Below are 17,553 nucleotides of genomic sequence, written 5' to 3'. Positions count from 1 at the left end.
CACGCGCGCAGAAGCAGCGGGCGGCGAGCGACTGCTTCCTTCCTTTCCTCGCCCTTCCCCAGCGCTAAATGGAACACTATTTTCAGACCACGTAGGAAAGCCGTTCTCTCCAAGGTCAATAATCTGGTCTCTACTTTCTGTTTGAAAGCGGAAGTAAGGCTTGAGAAAATGCAATGGTAATAAGTAAATTATTGATCAAAGCCCAAAGGTCTAGAGGCATGAAAAGAAAGAACAGAACTGAAATGAAGAAGAAAGTACAAATAAAGAAAAGTGCTAGAAATCACTAGAGAGGGAGGGGTAATGGAGCTGACGTGTCGTTATCAGTTATCAGATGTGATGATTCAAGGCAGGTTCGTAGGTGCAAAAGTGTAATTTTTTAAAGTTTATATTCTGTTCCAGAGAACAAGATACATCAAGGAGTTGGAGAGACAAGGGGGTTAGAGAAAATGGGGCTGAAACCAAAGATGCAAGACTCTATCGTTCAGAGAAAGAAGCCTCAGTTTTATAGAAAAATATAAAAAATGAAGGCAGAAATTGCTTTTATCCTCAGATAATTTAGGTAAGATTTTATTCTGATTGCACTTAAAATGATAAAAAGGATACGCAGTCTACTGTAATAGAAGGCACAGAATTGAAAAGTGAACAGAAAATAAGCGACAGAGAAAAAGACAATGCAAACGAGAGCAAATGTTAAATGTGCCAACTCCCCTAGAGAAATATTTTAAACTGTCAACAATGAGTATAAAAATGTATTAAACAACAAGTTTCTACTGGATAGCACAGGGGACTACATTCAATACCCTGTAATAAACTGTAATGGAAAAGAAGATGAAAAAGAATATATGTATGCATGCCTGAATCATTTTGCTGTACCAGAAACTGCAACACTGTAAATCAACTATACTTCAATTCAAAAATGGGAAATTAGTGCTTGCTTCAGCAGCACATATACAAAAATGGGAAATTAAAAAATTAAGTGGCTTACTTTCAAAATTACAACTAGAGAGATGTTCTAAAAGTCAGCAAGTCTCTGCTAAGATTAAATGCAGGAATTTAATCAAATGTAACCATTTAAAAGACACTGGGTCCTTGGAAGGAAAGCTATGACAAACCTAGATAGCACATTAAAAAGCAAAGACATCACATTGTTGACAAAGGTCCATCTAGTCAAGGCTATGGTTTTTCCAGTAGTCATGTGTGGATGTGAGAGTTGGACTGTAAAGAAAGCTGAGTGCTGAAGAATTGATGCTTTTGAACTGTGGTGTTGGAGAAGACTCTTGAGAGTCCCTTGGACTGCAAGGAGATCCAACCAGTCCATTCTAAAGGAGATCAGTCCTGAACATTCATTAGAAAGACTGATGCTGAAACTGAAGCTCCAATAGTTTGGCCACCTGATGTGAAGAGCTGACTCATTGGAAAAGACCCTGATGCTGGGAGGGATTGGGGGCAGGAGGAGAAGGGGACGACAGAGGATGAGATGGCTGGATGGCATCACTCGATGGACATGAGTTTGAGCGAGCTCTGGGTAAAGGACAGGGAAGCCTGGTGTGCTGAGGCAAGTTTAAAAATAGATGTTAGCGTATAAAGCATTAAGAGATAAACAAAAGTATTAACAGAATTTAAAGCTACTCAAGTGATGAAATGAATAACACTGAGTGTATATGTCCTCAGACACACAACGTTGTGTATATATATATTTACTATGTTTAGAGGGTGGGGATTATGTCCCTTCCTGCTCCAAAATTCTGTAACATAAAAAACCCAGCTGAGATATATACAGATACCAGGATGTAAAGAAACAGTCAAGTGAAAAAAAAACAGAACTCTGGAAAATGCACATTCTCAAATCATTATGTGATACTTTTAGAAATAAAGCATAATTATATAGCCTACCATACAAAAACATTTTTAAAAAAGCCCTTTTGAATAACATTGTGATGAGTTAGAACCAGAGAATGGGTGAGGATATTTATCTCAACCACGGAGAGGACTCACATTTATGAAAAAATATAGAAGAAAATGTCAGTCAAAATGAATGTATTTGTTGTTCAGTGACCCCATGGACTGCAGCACGCCAGGCCTCCCTGCTGCTGCTGCTAAGTCGCTTCAGTCGTGTCCGACTCTGTGCAACCCCATAGACGGCAGCTCACCAGGCTCCCCCGTCCCTGGGATTCTCCAGGCAAGAACACTGGAGTGGGTTGCCATTTCCTTCTCCAATGCATGAAAATGAAAGTGAAGTCGCTCAGTTGTGTCCGACTCTTAGCGAAGGCATGGACTGCAGCCCACCAGGCTCCTTTGTCCATGGGATTTTCCAAGCAAGAGTACTGGAGTGGGGTGCCATTGCCTTCTCCGCAGGCCTCCCTATCCATCACCAACTCCTGGAGTTTACTCAAACTCATGTCCATTGAGTCGGTGATGCCATCCAACCATCTCATCCTCTGTAGTCCCCTTCTCCTGCCTTCAATCTTTCCCAGCATCAGGGTCTTTTCTAATGAGTTGGCTCTTTGCATCAGGCAGCCAAAGTACAGAAGCTTCAGCATCAGTCCTTCCAATGACTATTCAGGGTTGATTTCCTTTAGGATGGACTAGTTGGATCTCCTTGCAGTCCAAGACTCTCAAGAGTCTTCTCTAACACCACAGTTCAAAAGCATCAATTTTTTTGGCACTCAGCCTTCTTTACGATCCAACTCTCACATCCATACATGACTACTGGAAAAACCATAGCTTTGACTAGACGGACATTTGTTGGCAAAGTGATGCCTCTGCTTTTTAATACACTGTTTAAGTTTGTCATAGCTTTTCTTCCAAAGAGCAAGCATCTTTTAATTTCATAGCGGTAGTCACCATCTGCAGTGATTTTGGAACCCAAGAAAATAAACGTCTGTCACTGTTTCCATTGTTTCCCCATCTATTTGCCACAAGGTGATGGGACCAGATGTCATGAACTTAGTTTTTTGAAAGTTAAGTTTTAAGTCAGCTTTTTCACTCTCCTCTTTCACCTTCATCAAGAGGCTCTTTAGTTCCTCTTCGCTTTCTGCCATAAGGGTGGTGTCACCTGAATTTCTGAGGTTGTTGATATTTCTCCCAGCAATCTTGACTCCAGCTTGTGCTTCATCCAGCCAGGCAATTCTCATCATGAAACATGAGTGTATTTGAGTATATAAAAATCTTTTCTACATCCCAAAAAAGAGTCATAAAAAAGGTAGCAGAATAGGATAACTACTTTGGATCCATGTAAGTAAATACACACAACAGAGATAAGACCTTGATGTGTACCCCTGGGCTTGCAAGACAGCCCTTAGACAGCACAGAGAATCCCAGGATTCTTGGAACATAGTTTGAAAACCACTTGCCTGGCCGGTCTCTAAGATCAATATTGGTATCTAAGGTCAATCTGATTCATCAGATGCTTAATACTAGGGAAGACCCAAGACACAGACAGCTTTGGTGCCGATACTCTGCTCACAGGCAGAGTCAGGAAGTGGCTTATGGGATCAAATATATCCAAACTGGAGAGAAAAATTCTGGGGGCAGCCAGATTCTAGGCACATTAGTTACCTGATGGGAAGAAGGCTGCAACTTTGAGAATGATCAAACGTTCCAATCAAAGGTACAGGCTCTGTTTAACTGGACTCCTGGGAGGTAGGCAGAAAAAATAAAGGAGGGTGGGGCTTCACTGGTGGCTCAGACGTTAAAGATTCTGCCTGTGATGTGGGAGATGCAAGTTCAATCCCTGGGTCAGAAAGATCCCCCCGCAGAAGGGAATGGCAACCCACTCCAGAATTCTTGCCTGGAGAATTCCACCCAAACCTTTTACCATCCTGAGACTCTGCTAAACAGATCATCTCTGTCTTCTATGATCCCAGGTCACCTAAGGGCCATCACACTGAAAAAAGGGGTTGTGACCTCTTAAACTGGCAATTCTTCCCACAAGGACCCCAGAGGAGGAAACGGCAAAGAAGTGGTGGGTCAAAGTGCAGGTTCTAAAGGGACAGCCTGCACCACTTCCACGGGGGCTTCAGACACTGCCTGGAGGCTCTCTGAGGCTCACATCTTGGTCTGCAACCTGAGAGCACTAACAGCACCTACCCTGACGGGCTTGTCCCAAGAATTGACATATTTAGAGAGGTGCACTGGGTATGACCTATGGTAAGCACTCAATAAATTTCATAATTTTTATTAAACACCAGACTGAAAAATAAAAATCACATTTAACCCCCAAATCCAACAATTTAAGGATGGCTAAAGAAACTATTCTACATTAATTAAACACATAAAATTCTTGGGAAAGTGAATAGGAAATACTGTAAAAAGAAAGGGGAAGAAATAACAGTAGAGCCTTATGGATGACAACACGTATGCGCAGTCTCTAGAATCAGAAGAGTCAGGAACGTGTAACTGCCTCCAACTCGTCTTAGAGATTAGAGGGCGTGCAAGGAGGCAGTGGCCGTGTCAGAGTCACCTTCTTGGTGATCAAGCGTCCTGCACAAACAGATACTTGAGGGAGCTCCAAAAATGAAGACGCTGCTGAAGATGGGACTCCCTGGCAGTCCAGGGCTAAGCCCCCACGCTCTCAGTGCAGGGGGCCTGGGTTTGACCCCTGGTCGGGGAACTGGATCCCACAGGCAGCAATGAAGACCGGAGACCCTGCATGTCGCAACTGAGACCAGGGCGGCCAAATAAATACATATATTTTTTTAAATTAATCAACTTTAATACATATCAAAGAAATTCTAACCATGATGAGATTAATTTTTACCTATTGGTACAACAATCTGCTCATGTTACAATGGTTATATGGAAAATGAGTGTTAGTTGCTCAGTCATATCCAATTCTTTGTGATCTTGTGGAATGCCGCCGCCAGGCTCCTCTGTCCCTGGGATTTTCTCCAGGAAAGAACACTGGAGTCGGTTGCCCTATCCTCCTCTAGGAAATCTTCCTGACCCAGGGATTGAACCCTCATCTCCTGCCTCGGCAAGCGAATTCTATACCACTGAACCACTTGGGAAGGCCCTCTAGAATACAGTACACGGCGCTAATCATGAACCACAGCCCGGACCAACAGAGGGCACCAGTATAATTATCTCTGTTTAGTTAAAATGAGTAAAACTGTTGTTGAACATCTGGTCATCGACCTAGAGGCTTGGGATGGGGGGTTACAGAGGGAGGCTTAAGAGGGAGGAGATATATGTATAATGATGACTGATGGGCATTGCTGTACGGCAGAAATCAATACAACATCGTAAAGCAATCACTCTGGTCACCCACACTGAGTGGCCTCCCACTGAGGTGGGGCCGGGCGTCCCAGACCCACACAAGCCTCAGCCACGCTCTCAGCCCAGGGCCAGCACACCCCGCATCCACAGAGCTGCTCTGTATGACTGCTCCTCGCCTCCTGACCACCAGCTGACGCAGGTCTCACCTCCTCTCCGTTCCAGCCCCTCCAGCAGCTGGTCTAAGTCCTGAAGCTCAGGGAGGGGCCCACCTCATCAGCAGCCTTCTAGACTCCAGAGCTCTCAAAATTTAACATGGTTATGACTTACCAAAAGGAAGAATCAACCCAAGTGTCTATAAACAGAGGAATGGATAAACAAAATGTTCGTGCGTACAATGGAAGACTGCTGCTGCTGCTAAGTCACTTCAGTCGTGTCTGACTCTGTGCCACCCCATAGATGGCAGCCCACCAGGCTCCCCGGTCCCTGGGATTCTCCAGGCAAGAACACTGGAGTGGGTTGCCATTTCCTTCTCCAATGCATGAAAGTGAAAAGTCAAAGTGAGGTCGCTCAGTCATGTCCGACTCTTAGCGACCCCATGGACTGCAGCCCACCAGGCTCCTCCATCCATGGGAGTTTCCAGGCAAGAGTGCTGGAGTGGGGTGCCACTGCCTTCTCCCACAATGGAATACTATTCAGCCATAGAAAGGAATGAAATTGTGATGCATGCTACACCATGGTTGAACTCTGAAAACATTATACTTAGTGAAATAAGTCAGACAGAGAAGTATAAATTTAGCTGCACTTACACACGTGACCACCCAGAGGTTCTAACTCAGCTGGTCTGGGGCAGGCCTGAGACTCTGCATTCCTAGCAAGGTCCAAGGTGATGCCGGTCCTGCTGATTCTGGGACCACTCTTCAAATAGCAAGAATCCTCGAAGTGAAAGTGAAGTGAAGACGCTCAGTCGTGTCCGACTCTTTGCGACCCCATGGACTGTAGCCCGCTAGGCTCCTCCGTCCATGGGATTTTCCAGGCAAGAGTACTGGAGTGGGGTGCATTGCCTTCTCCAGAGGATATTCCCGAGCCACCGCAAACCCGGGTCTCTTGCACTGTGGTACTGACTTTACCGTCTGAGCCACCAGGGAAATCCCTAATTTCGAATCGTCCAGGGTGGTCTCCCTTTCCAACCCTAGCCCAGCTCCTATCACACATGCCCTAAGCACACTCCGCGTGCTGCCGACTGAGAACCACCCAGGGGAGTTTCTCAAAGGGCACCAGGAGCTCTGAAAGCAGGCCCTAAACCTGTGCTGAGACAAGCTCCACCGTCCCCGCTGAGGGGTTCTCATGGACGGCGACGCCAGTGCAGAATCTACCGCTGGGAACCGGGCGCAGCCCTGCGCCTGGGCAAGAGGGGCTTGTGCTGAGCTGCGCCGTGCCCCGCGCCTCGCTGTCCACGCAGGCGCACAGGCTTCCCTTTCACGATGACGGCGGAGACGCTGTGGGGAAGATCACTCATCGTATTATCTTGTCCTTTTCATGACAGTCTATAGAAGACATTGTTATTCACACTTAAGAAGAGGTGGGTGTTTTCTAAGCAGTCAGACTGAGTAAAAGCAATCATTTAATGGCTGTCCTTGCCTCTTTCAACAACTGGAAAAGTCACAGGCAGCTCTGGGGCTCGTTTTTGGCAATCGCGTAGGCCCTCCTGACACATCTCTCTGTAGTAACACTGTCGCTTAACTGTTCTATCTCACTTGTGTTTCCTCACCCCCTCCCAGTCTTAAATCCACTCGGATCCATTTCTAGCACACTGTACACACATGTGTGGTAGGCGTCTGTGTGTTCACCAGGATCGAGCTTTGCCCACTGGGCTCTAGGGAGAGGTGTGGTTCTCCAGGTGCTCGATGTGGTCAATGAGACACGCGTGGAGGTGGCCTGTCCCACCAGGAGTGGCCGCTCACTGCCGGTGCCCCACTCCTCAGCCCTTCCTGCCCATTCCCGAGCAGTCCTGGGGGCATCAGCTGATGAAGGTGAAGGTCAGCCAGAAGCTAAAAGAAGCCTGGAACACCTGGCCAACCCAGCAGACAACTGTCCTGGGGAGGCCCCTCGCCCACAATGCGCTCTGGGGCGGTAATATGTAATCTCTTATCATATTAAGCTGCTGAGAGTCCCTTGGACTGCAAGGAGATCCAACCAGTCCATCCTAAAGGGAATCAGTCCTGGGTGTTCATTGGAAGGACTGATGTTGAAGCTGAAACTCCAATACTTTGGCCACCTGATGTGAAGAATTGACTCATTGGAAAAGACCCTGATGCTGGGAAAGATTGAAGGCAGGAGGAGAAGGGGACGACAGAGGATGAGATGGTTGGATGGCATCACCGACTCGATGGACATGAGTTTGGGTAAATTCCAGGAGCTGGTGATGGACAGGGGGTCCTGGCGTGCTGTAGTCCATGGGGTCGCAAAGAGTAGGACACGACTGAGCAACTGAACTGAACTGAACTGAGACTATGGAGTAGCCCAAGGCTTCAAGCCTACCCTCACCATATCAGTTTGCAAATGATGTCATATCCTTTGTGGACAAAAGCTGAGTTATAAATACACAGGCCAGCACAGAAGCAGACGCTAACAGATGCCTGCCTGAGTGAAAAGGTTACACTGGCCGCTTACTTCTCCAGCTGCACTTCACGCTCACTCTTGCTTCAGGGCTGCTCACCAGCCTCTTCCAGAACCAACATCCCTGAGATGCGTTTTAATATTCTGTTCTGACATTCCGCACTGTGGTAAAATATACAGAATATCTGTCATTTTACCCGTTCATAAGTGCACAATTCACTGGCATTAAACGTATTCACACTGTTACCTATCACCACTATTTACAGCCAAAACTTTTTTTTATTATTCCCCACAAAAATTTCATTAAACAAGCCTTCCTTTCTTCCCTCAGCTCCTGGTGGTCTCTTTTCTGCTTTTCATCCCTACGAAGAGTGCCTATCCTCGGCACCTCATGCAAGCGGAATTATATTTGTCCTTCTGTGTCTGCTGTATTTCACGCAGTATGTTCTCAAGGTCCATCCATGTTGCAGCAAACACCACAACCTCATTGCTTTTTATAGCTGAGGAACACTGCATTGTAGGCGTGCACATTTTTAATCCATTCGTCTGATGCTGGACACTCGGGCTGGTTCCACCTGTTGGCTCTTGTGGACAGCACCACAGTGGACACTGCTGTGCAAATTCAGGCAGACCTCTTTCCCTGCACTTTGCTCTACTGTGCTTCACGGTATCGGGTTTTTCACAAATTGAAGGTTTGTGACAACCCTGTGACGAGGAAGTCTGCAGATGCCATATTTCCAGCAGCATTTGCTCACTTCACATCTCTGTGCTCTGTTTTGGTAATTCTTGCAGTATTTCACACTGTTTCTTTATTGTTTTATTTGCTCTGGTGCGCTGTAGTCAGGAGCCCCTGATGTTACTACTGTAAAAAGCCTGACTGACTGAAGGCTCAAGTGATGGTTAGTGTTTTCTCGCTATAAGGCCTTTTTCAATTAAGGTGTATGCTTTTTGTTAGACATAATGCTATTGCACACTTAATAGACTACAGTACAGCGTAATCACAAATTTCACAAGCACGAGGGAGGCAAAAGGTCGCTTTATTGCGACACTCACTTTACTGTGGTCGTTTGGACCTGGACTCACGACGGCTCTGACGGGTTCCTGTATCTGTTTTGAGTTTCTGCTTTCAATTCTTTTAGGGGAATTTCATGTGAAGTTCTATGTTTAAAGTTTTGAGAAACTGTCAAATTGTCTTTCACTCTGCTCTCACTTTTTTTTTAATGGTTAACAACTTCATAATACATATTTATGAATCTCTGCATAATTTCAAACAAATACTTAACTTGTGATCAGTGTTTCCCTCTATATAACTTCCAGGAAAAGTCACTGCTCTGACTTCTAAATCAAAGACTTTTAACCAATTAGGGACCTCCCTGGTGGTCCAGTGGTTGGATCTTCGCCTTCCAAAGCAGGGGATGCGGGTTGGATCCCTTGTCTGGGAGTTAAGATTCCACATGCCTCGAGGCCAAGAAGCCAAACATAAAACAGAGGCAATATTGTAACAAATTCAATAAAGACTTTAAAACGGTCCATATCAGAAAAAAAAAAAAATTTAAAAAGGTCTCAGACAGCAGATGCATGAAATCCTCAATTGCATTTTCCAGGAAAATACTGTTTATGAGCATCATCCATGGTCCTATACAATGTTTCCCATATGAAATGCCAAGGGGGAAACATTTTTGAGGGTTGTTGCTGTTTTCCAGTTGCTAAGTTGTGTCCGACTCTTTGTGACCCCATGGACTGTAGCATGCCAGGCCTTCCTGTCCATCACCAACTCCTGGAATTTACTCAAACTCATGTCCATCGAGTCGGTGATGCCATCCAGCCATCTCATCCTCTGTCACCCGCTTCTCTTCTTGCCCTCAATCTTTCCCAGCATCAGGGTCTTTTCCAATGAGTCAGCTCTTTGCATCAGCTGGAGCTTCAGCTTCAGCATCATACTGGGATTGTGTACTGGGAAAAGGTTTATGCTTCCTTTTTTCTCATCAGAACTCCAGTCGGGGTCATGACTCTGCCACAGTACATGCAGCCACATTTGAAGCCTGAATAGTCATTGGTGACACTCAGTCCACACGCCTGGGATCTCCTTTAACCAGTTCTGGGCACACTGGCCTGATTTCAAATGGCCAGTGCCTATATCTTATCAGAAGGCTACTCTTGGGCTGTCCAGGGAAAATCAGACCAGAAGTATCTGGGAATTACTTTTTTGTGTTTCCCTGCATCCTCTAAGCAGCTTTTGACCAGTTTCTCATGGGCGTGGGTGTATAAATGCCCCAGCTCCCTTACCTGGGGTAAATCTGGTTCGTGAGCTTTGCGCTAATCCTCACAGCTTCCAACCTGGGATTAAGCATCAGCTGCCTGCTCTGGTTTCTGCCTCATAGCACACCCTGCAGTGATGGACTTCCCTTTCCTGTATCGGTTCCTCCCTCACCTCCCCGTGTCTCTTGAATCTGCCAGGAAACTGCTTGCACCCAGATTCTTTGCTCAGAGTCTACATCCGAGGGAACTTAAGCTAAGACGGAACTCCCCTCTGGCAATTTCCTAGATCCAGTTGCTTTCCATATTTCTGTTATTTTTTCCTAGTTCTAAAGTTTACTTACATTTTATGATTATTCTGCTGTAAGCTTTCTTGTTATCGTTATGTCAACATCTTTGCATGGTAAAGCATAGTGGCACTAATTTTTAGAAGAAAAACCCATCATGTAATACTATAGTTAAAATACACGACATAAATGGTTTATAGAACATGATACAAATTTAGAAAAATATGTATGTACATGTGTGTCCATGGGGAAAAAAGAACAGAAAAAACGCACCAACTAACAAGGACCTATTGTACAGAAAACAATATTCAATACATTGCAACAACCTATAAGGGGAAAGAATCTGAAAAAAAAAAAAAACAGGTATTACGTATGTATAACTGAATCACTTTGCTGTATATCTAAAACTAACACAGCATTGTAAATCAACTAGACTTCAGTTAAAAAATGTAATGTATCAAAATGTCAACAATGGTTACTTTTAGGTGGTGTCATTACAGATGGTTTTTCTCTTCTTTACTTTACAAAGAACATGAAGCTTCAGTTTCCTCATCTGTAAAATAGGAATAATCACACTTACCATATGAATCATGTTGATTAAAATTGCGATTAATTTATGCAACTGGCTGCTTCACATCCTCACATGACAATCACAGTGCGTGCCTAATGTGCCCCCGGAAAGGACAGCAAGTACCATTATTCCATCAGCAATTAATGAAACAATTTAAGGAAACGTGAGAAATGAGAGAGTAAAAATAAACCCATACTTATATAGTGCTTTGTACTTTTTAAAGAACAATTAATTATATGAGCTCATTATCCTTTACAAGAACCTTTCAAAGGGGCAGCCTTTGGGACAGAGTATGGGGAAGGAGACAGGACTAATATTTACTCAACAGCTACAACGTGCCAGATACCAACGTGGGCACCTACAGATGATTCCGAGAAGGACGGGGCTCCGGATGTTAAACCTGCCCCGGTCACAGGCAGGATGGAGAGCCCCAACTCCACACTCGGTCCAGGCTTCCTCCTGTCCCACGGCTACAGTGCTCCATTTGCACCCCAGGTGAGCTCACACGCCCACCCATCCACAACGCCCGAGGTTCCCTGGCCTTGGGGTTCACCAGTCTACTCATATTCTGCTCCTCTCGACCTCTGTGTCCATGGGAAGTACAAACGGGTGGCTTGTGGAGAGGGTGGGGAGGACTGAAATCTCCCACCGACTGGGTGTCAGTCACTCAGTCGAGTCTGACTATTCCTGACCCCATGGATTGTAGTCCGCCAGGCTCCTCTGTCCACGGGAGTCTCCAGGCAAGAATACTGGTCTGGGTTACCATTCCCTCCTCCAGGGGATCTTTCCTACCCAGGGATGGAACCTGCATGTCTTACATCTCCTGTATAACCTACTCCAGTGTTCTGGCCTGGAGACTCCCGTGGACAGAGGAGCCTGGCATGCTGCAGCCCAAGGGGTCGCACAGCTGGACTGAAGCGGTTTAGCGTGCACGGACTTCTGGCGGAGCCCACGGGTCCGTAACCACGGGGGTCGGGTCTGTAACCATGTGGGTCCGGTCTGTAACCACGCGGGTCCTCTCTTCCTGGCCTCCTGCTCACCGGCTGAGGCCCTGGGCTTCTAGACGAACCCAGGCAGTCTTCCCTGACTAACCAGGCCCGAGGCTGATCTGTTACACTCAGTGCAGAATGTTTTCTCCTGGCAGAATGTCTGCCTAAGACAACCCTGAGTGGGAGCATCAGGGAAGTTCACCGTGTCACCTGCCTCCTGGACAAGCTCTCTGGCAACTCGGGGCCATAGCAGCAGGGCACCCCCGAGCCCCTGGAAGCCCTGCTGGTGCTCCTGGGGTTCCAGCAGCCAGCCCTGCACCACTCCGCTTCTGGGAAGCCTTTCAAAGCCCCTCCTCCACTCCAGACCTCTGCTTTCTTCAAAATTTGTGCAGCATCTTCCCCAAAACTCTTTATCACTCATTACATTCAAGGGTGAGCAAGCCCTCGGAGTGCAAAGACCCCCAACCTTTTTCCTCCTGCTGGTAATAAAGGTGTAAGAGATGGTAGCCTTATGCCTCTCGCTCAGAAACTCTCACTAGCTCCCAACTGCCTCTAGTTCAGTTCCAGCTCCGCAGTAAAGCTCCCTCCCTCACCCCATGGGCCAGAAGACCTTCCTAGCTCTCTTTCCACTACTCCATACAGATCACTGGGCCCTGAAAGCAATCCTCTCCTCTTCCAGAGTGTGAAGTACTTTTCGTCTCCAGACCCCAGTCAGGCCAGCACTAACTGGTTCAGCCCATAGGTCCCTTCTGCAGACCCCAACCAGCTTCTTCCTGATAGAAAACAATTTCCATCTTCATTAGCACTTTCGCCTCCTTACCTCCAAACTCATATTTATTTTCTCTGTGTTAAGTAGGAAGTCGTGGTCAGCCTTTTAAAAACGTGTCTCCCCCTCAAACCAGTGCTTTATGCAAGGCACTAACTCATTTCATTGAGTCCCTTGGATTGCAAGGAGATCCGACCAGTCCATCCTAAAGGAAATCAGTCCTGAATATTTATTGGAAGGACTGATGCTGAAGCTGAAACTCCAATACTTTGGCTACCTGATGCGAAGAACTGACTCACTAGAAAACACCCTGATGCTGGGAAAGATTGAGGGCAGGAGAAGGGGACGACAGAGGATGAGATGGTTGGATGGCATCACCGACTCAATGGACATGGGTTTGGGTGGACTCCGGGAGTTGGTGATGGACAGGGAAGCCTGGCGTGCTGTCGTTCATGGGGTCATAAAGAGTCGGACACGACTGAGCGACTGAACTGAACTCATTTAATAAATGTAGGTTCCTAGTCCCGATCTGTAAGCGTTCTCCTTAATATTCCATGAACTCAAGCTCAGCCTCCTTAACTAGACTGAGCATCTCCCATTACAGAGCGTCTCCAATTGAGTGAGTGAAGTCGCTCAGTTGTGTCGACTCTTTGTGACCCCATGGACTGTAGCCTGCCAGGCTCCTCCATCCATGGGATTCTCCAGGCAAGAATACTGGAGTGGGTTGCCATTTCCTTCTCCAGGAGATCTTCCCTACGCAGGGATTGAACCCAGGTCTCCCGCATTGTAAGCGCATGTTTTACCATCTGAGCCACCAGGGAAGTCGTCTCCGATTGAAGGATCATTCAAATCCCCTGGGGATTTTCTGAACCCGCAGATTATGACTCCAGGGTCCCGAAGGGGCTGGGACTGCGTTTAGAACAAGCTCCAGGTGACTCTGCCGCAGCTGGTCCGCGGACCTCGCCGCAAACAGCAAGGAGGGCCTGTCACCTGTTGGTCCCTTAGCGGGTCCCACCTGCGCCGCCCGGCCGGGCGCGGGGCCGGGAAGCGCGGGGCCCGCCCGCCGCCCCCCGGGGCGCACTCACCGATGGTGGACACGACGGTGCCCACGAAGTAGAAGGCGCCGGGGAAGTCCCAGCGCGGGCGCGCGCCGTCCACGCGGACGCCGGCGGCCGCGGCCTCCTCGAAGTGGCGGAGGAAGCCGCGCAGCGCGTCGCGGCTCAGGTTGTGGCGGCGGCCGAAGCCGGCCAGGCGCTCCTCCCAGCGCTGCCGGGCCTGGCGCTCGTGCGGCCGCTCCAGCGCCGAGAAGACGGCGGCGCCGCCCAGCAGGTAGAGCGCCAGGAGCGCGCCGAGCAGCAGGAAGCGCGCGTTGTCCTCGTTCGCTCGGCCCGGGCCGCAGTCGCCGCCGCAGCCCCGGCCGGCCATGGCCCGGCCCCGGGCCGATCGTCGCCGGGGCTCCCAGGGAGGTAGGGCGCGGCCGCGCGCTCAGCCCGCCCCGGGCCGCGCGGTCACCGCCTCACCCATCGCCTCCGGCCGCGCGGCTCCCGGGGCCGCCGCGTGGACCGCGCTAGCTGCCACGTCCGCCCTGACGCGCGGTTTCAAATCCGCTTTTTGGTCCGCCGCCGCCCCCGCCCTCCCGGGGCTGAGCCCGCTTCTGCGGGGCCCGAGGGTGCGCCGCCGTGCCCCCTGGCGCCCGGCCCCGCTCCGGGGGCGGGGGGGCGGGGGCGTGGGGCGTCCTCAGGACAAGCCCCGGGCCCGCCCCCAGAGACGGGGTCTGCGGGCCTCGCGGGCTGACGGGGAGAGGGGCCCCGCGTTCCCCGGCGCCTCGACAGTCGCTTCTCGGGCCGCCGACGGCTGGGACGCGGGGCCTCGGTCCGCTGGAGCTGCAAGTGCCTCCCCGCTGGGTCCGCGGTGGGGCGCGGCGTCGCGGGGGCCTCGGGCCTCTGGGGTCACCGGCCGGAGGCCGGGGCTCAGGGGCTGGGTGGAGCCGGTCCCCGGGGGGCGCACCCTCACAGAAGTCGTGCCAAGCGCGCTTCTCCGCCTGCGACCGCCGCGCGACAGCCAGCGGCCGGGTTGGCTGGAGGAGGAGACCAGAAAGGGAGGCTGCGGCGAGGGGGCCAGGAGGCTATGGGCCCTTCCCGCAGGAAGACCCCGTCACCGCGCCCGCATCGGGCGCCCTTGGCCTCCAGACCCTGCCCGGGGGCGCCCAAGTGTTGGGCTCGCCCGCTGCAAGCGAGCGCCGCGCGCCAGCCCCGGATCCTGGAGAGGCTGCGGAGGACCGAGGTTTGGAGGGGCGCGCGGCCGCGAGACAATGACCCAGGAGAGTTCCAGCTCCCGGGCCCGGGCTTGGCCGCCTCGGCGGGCTCGAGAGACCCGACAGGGCTCGGCTCAGGGAGCGCCATCCCCACCCGAGGCCGACCGGCCACAGGCGCGCTTGCAAACCTCCCGGGCCCCGCCCCGAGAGCCCGCTGTGCGGGGGCGCTGGCGCCGCGCGCGCGTCCCGCCTCCCGAGCAGTGACCCCTCCGGGTCCTCGGCGCGCCCCGCCCGGCCGGCCGGCGCACTCCGCGCTGCAACAGGTGGAGCCGCGGGGCCGACCCCGGTCCTCCGCCCCCGGCCGCGCGGAGCCGCCCCAACGCCAGCGCCCACCTGCTGAACCCGGTCCCGCGGCCGGGACGCCGGGGCTGCGGCGCTCCCCCTCCGGACGTGGACGGGAGAGGGGAGCTGGAGGCGGGGGCAGCCTCGCCGGCCCGCGCGGACCCTACGGGGCCGGGAGGGGGCGCTCAGTCCCCTCCAGACTCGTCTCGCCCCCACCCCCGCGCTCCCGGCCCCTCTCGGCCCCTCCGGAATCACCGGCCCTGGCCTGCGGGGGTGAAGGCTGATCCCGGAGGAAAAGATGCGTGGGCATCTTCCAATGAACGAGAATTTCCTCGCCTCCTGAGAGAGTGGCCCTGGGCTCAGGGCCCACCCACCGATCCTGCCAGGAGCAGAGAATTAAGACCCAAACACTTCCAGGTGCCTGTCCGCCTGCCACCAAGTCCTGATGCTGCTAGATCAGTTCAGTCACTCAGTCGTGTCCGCCTCTTTGCGACCCCATGAACCGCAGCACGCCAGGCCTCCCTGTCCATCCCCAACTCCCGCGGTTTACTCAAACGCATGTCCATCAAGTCAGTGATGCCATCCAGCCATCTCATCCTCTGTCGTCCCCTTCTCCTCCTGCCCTCAATCTTTCCCAGCATCAGGGTCTTCTCCAATGAGTCAGCTCTTCGCATCAGGTGGCCAAAGTACTGGAGTTTCAGCTTCAGCATGAGTCCTCCCAATGCTGCTGCCAGTGTTCCCCTCTAGTTTCTCTCGTTCTCCACTCCCGGATGCCCTGCTTTTATCTAGCCTCTTGGGAGCAAGGGCTTTAGAGAACAAGGCTTATAGGAGAAGCCATGTGTGACCGACCACCCAGGGCGAGTCCTGTGATGAGTCCCTCACCGCCATGTGGAAAGAATGTTACGGTGAATTGCCTTGTCCTCCACGAACGTCTTACTATACTTGCTTTCTTAAGTTTCTGTCCATCCCTCTTTCCCTCCATCAACTCAGCTCGTTTGGATTCATTTCAAAGTTGCAGACATCAGTGCCCTCCTCCTCCCCACCCCCACCCTGCACTTCTCCCTGCGTTTTACTTCCTGGAGTTCAGTGCTGTTGCTTAGTCACTAAATCGTGTCTGACTTGTTGAGACACCATGGACTGTAATTCGCCAGGCTCCTCCGTCCATGGATTTTCCAGGCAAGAATACTGGAGTGGGTTGCCATTTCCTTCTCCAGAGGATCTTTGGGACCCAGGAATTGAACCCCTGCATTGCAGGCAGATTCTTTACCTCTGAGCCACCTGGGAAGCCGATAGAGATCAATACAACCCTACTTACTTACAGATTCTGCTCTTTGGGAATAAAATTTACATACTATGAAATGCACACATCTTAAGTGTACCATTAAATGAGTTCTGGCAAATGCATTCACTCTTGCAAATTAAACACATATCTATCCAACCTATCCACCAAACATCCCAGGTCCCTTCCCAGCAAGTTCCCAACCACATTCCTACAGAGGAAATCAGGGTTCTGAATTTTTTTGTCATCAACTTTTCCCTTTGTAGAAATGAGTTTTGCTTGCTCTAGATCTTCATATAAATGGATTCATAGTTATGTATTCTTTTGTGTAAAGCACTGCTTTTCTGAGATCTAGCCATGTTATATATCTTACTAGTCTGTCCCTTTTTATTGCTCGAATATTCCTTCTCTCCTTACTGATAGAAACCAGGACTATTTAAAGTGCTTGGCATCCACCAGGTTATGACTCTCCTCCACTGGAATTCTTCTGATGTTTTCTAAGATCCTTTTAATTTACACAAATGCCTAGTGACCTGACCTCCATTTATCTATTTCACCCCCCTTTCTCTGAGTTCCTGATTTTCCCTAAACACATCACCTCAGGGTCTTTGCACATGCTTCCTCTCTACTTGCCAAGATTCCCTCAACTTCCATACGGACTTGGATTTCTTCCTCACCTCCTCAGGCCTTTCTTCAGTGCCACCTTATTACTAAGTCTTCTCTGATTACAATATTAGAAAGAAAGCGCATCAAGACTGATAAGGGTATACCTGTGGTGGATTCATTTTGATATTTGGCAAAACTAATACAGTTATGTAAAGTTTAAAAAAAAAAAAAAAGACTGATGAGGGAAATTTTATCCTCCTGCTTTGCTGTTATTTTTTCCTATAATATTGCCACTATCTGTTATCTGTTTGGCTTTCCTGATAGCTCAGTTGGTAAAGAATCTGCCTGCAATGCAGGAGACCCTGGTTCA

General features: G+C 50.0%; 1 protein-coding gene across 1 annotated transcript in view; it reads right to left on the bottom strand.

Annotated features, from left to right (window-relative positions):
- The window catches only part of KCNK13 (potassium two pore domain channel subfamily K member 13), a 108,837-nt gene extending 94,657 nt beyond the window's left edge, over positions 1-14,180 (bottom strand). Inside the window, exon 1 of the mRNA XM_055538908.1 lies at positions 13,788-14,180. Within this exon, the coding sequence (XP_055394883.1) occupies positions 13,788-14,127 (340 nt within the window). The 5' untranslated portion in view covers positions 14,128-14,180. The remainder of the gene's footprint in view (positions 1-13,787) is intronic.
- Positions 14,181-17,553: the final 3,373 nt, after the last annotated feature.

Source organism: Bubalus kerabau, chromosome 10, assembly GCF_029407905.1.
Source record: "Bubalus kerabau isolate K-KA32 ecotype Philippines breed swamp buffalo chromosome 10, PCC_UOA_SB_1v2, whole genome shotgun sequence".
In the NCBI taxonomy this organism is placed as follows: domain Eukaryota; kingdom Metazoa; phylum Chordata; class Mammalia; order Artiodactyla; family Bovidae; genus Bubalus; species Bubalus kerabau.
The sequence above is the reverse complement of the archived record's forward strand: the minus strand, read 5'-3'. Positions and strand labels throughout refer to the sequence as shown.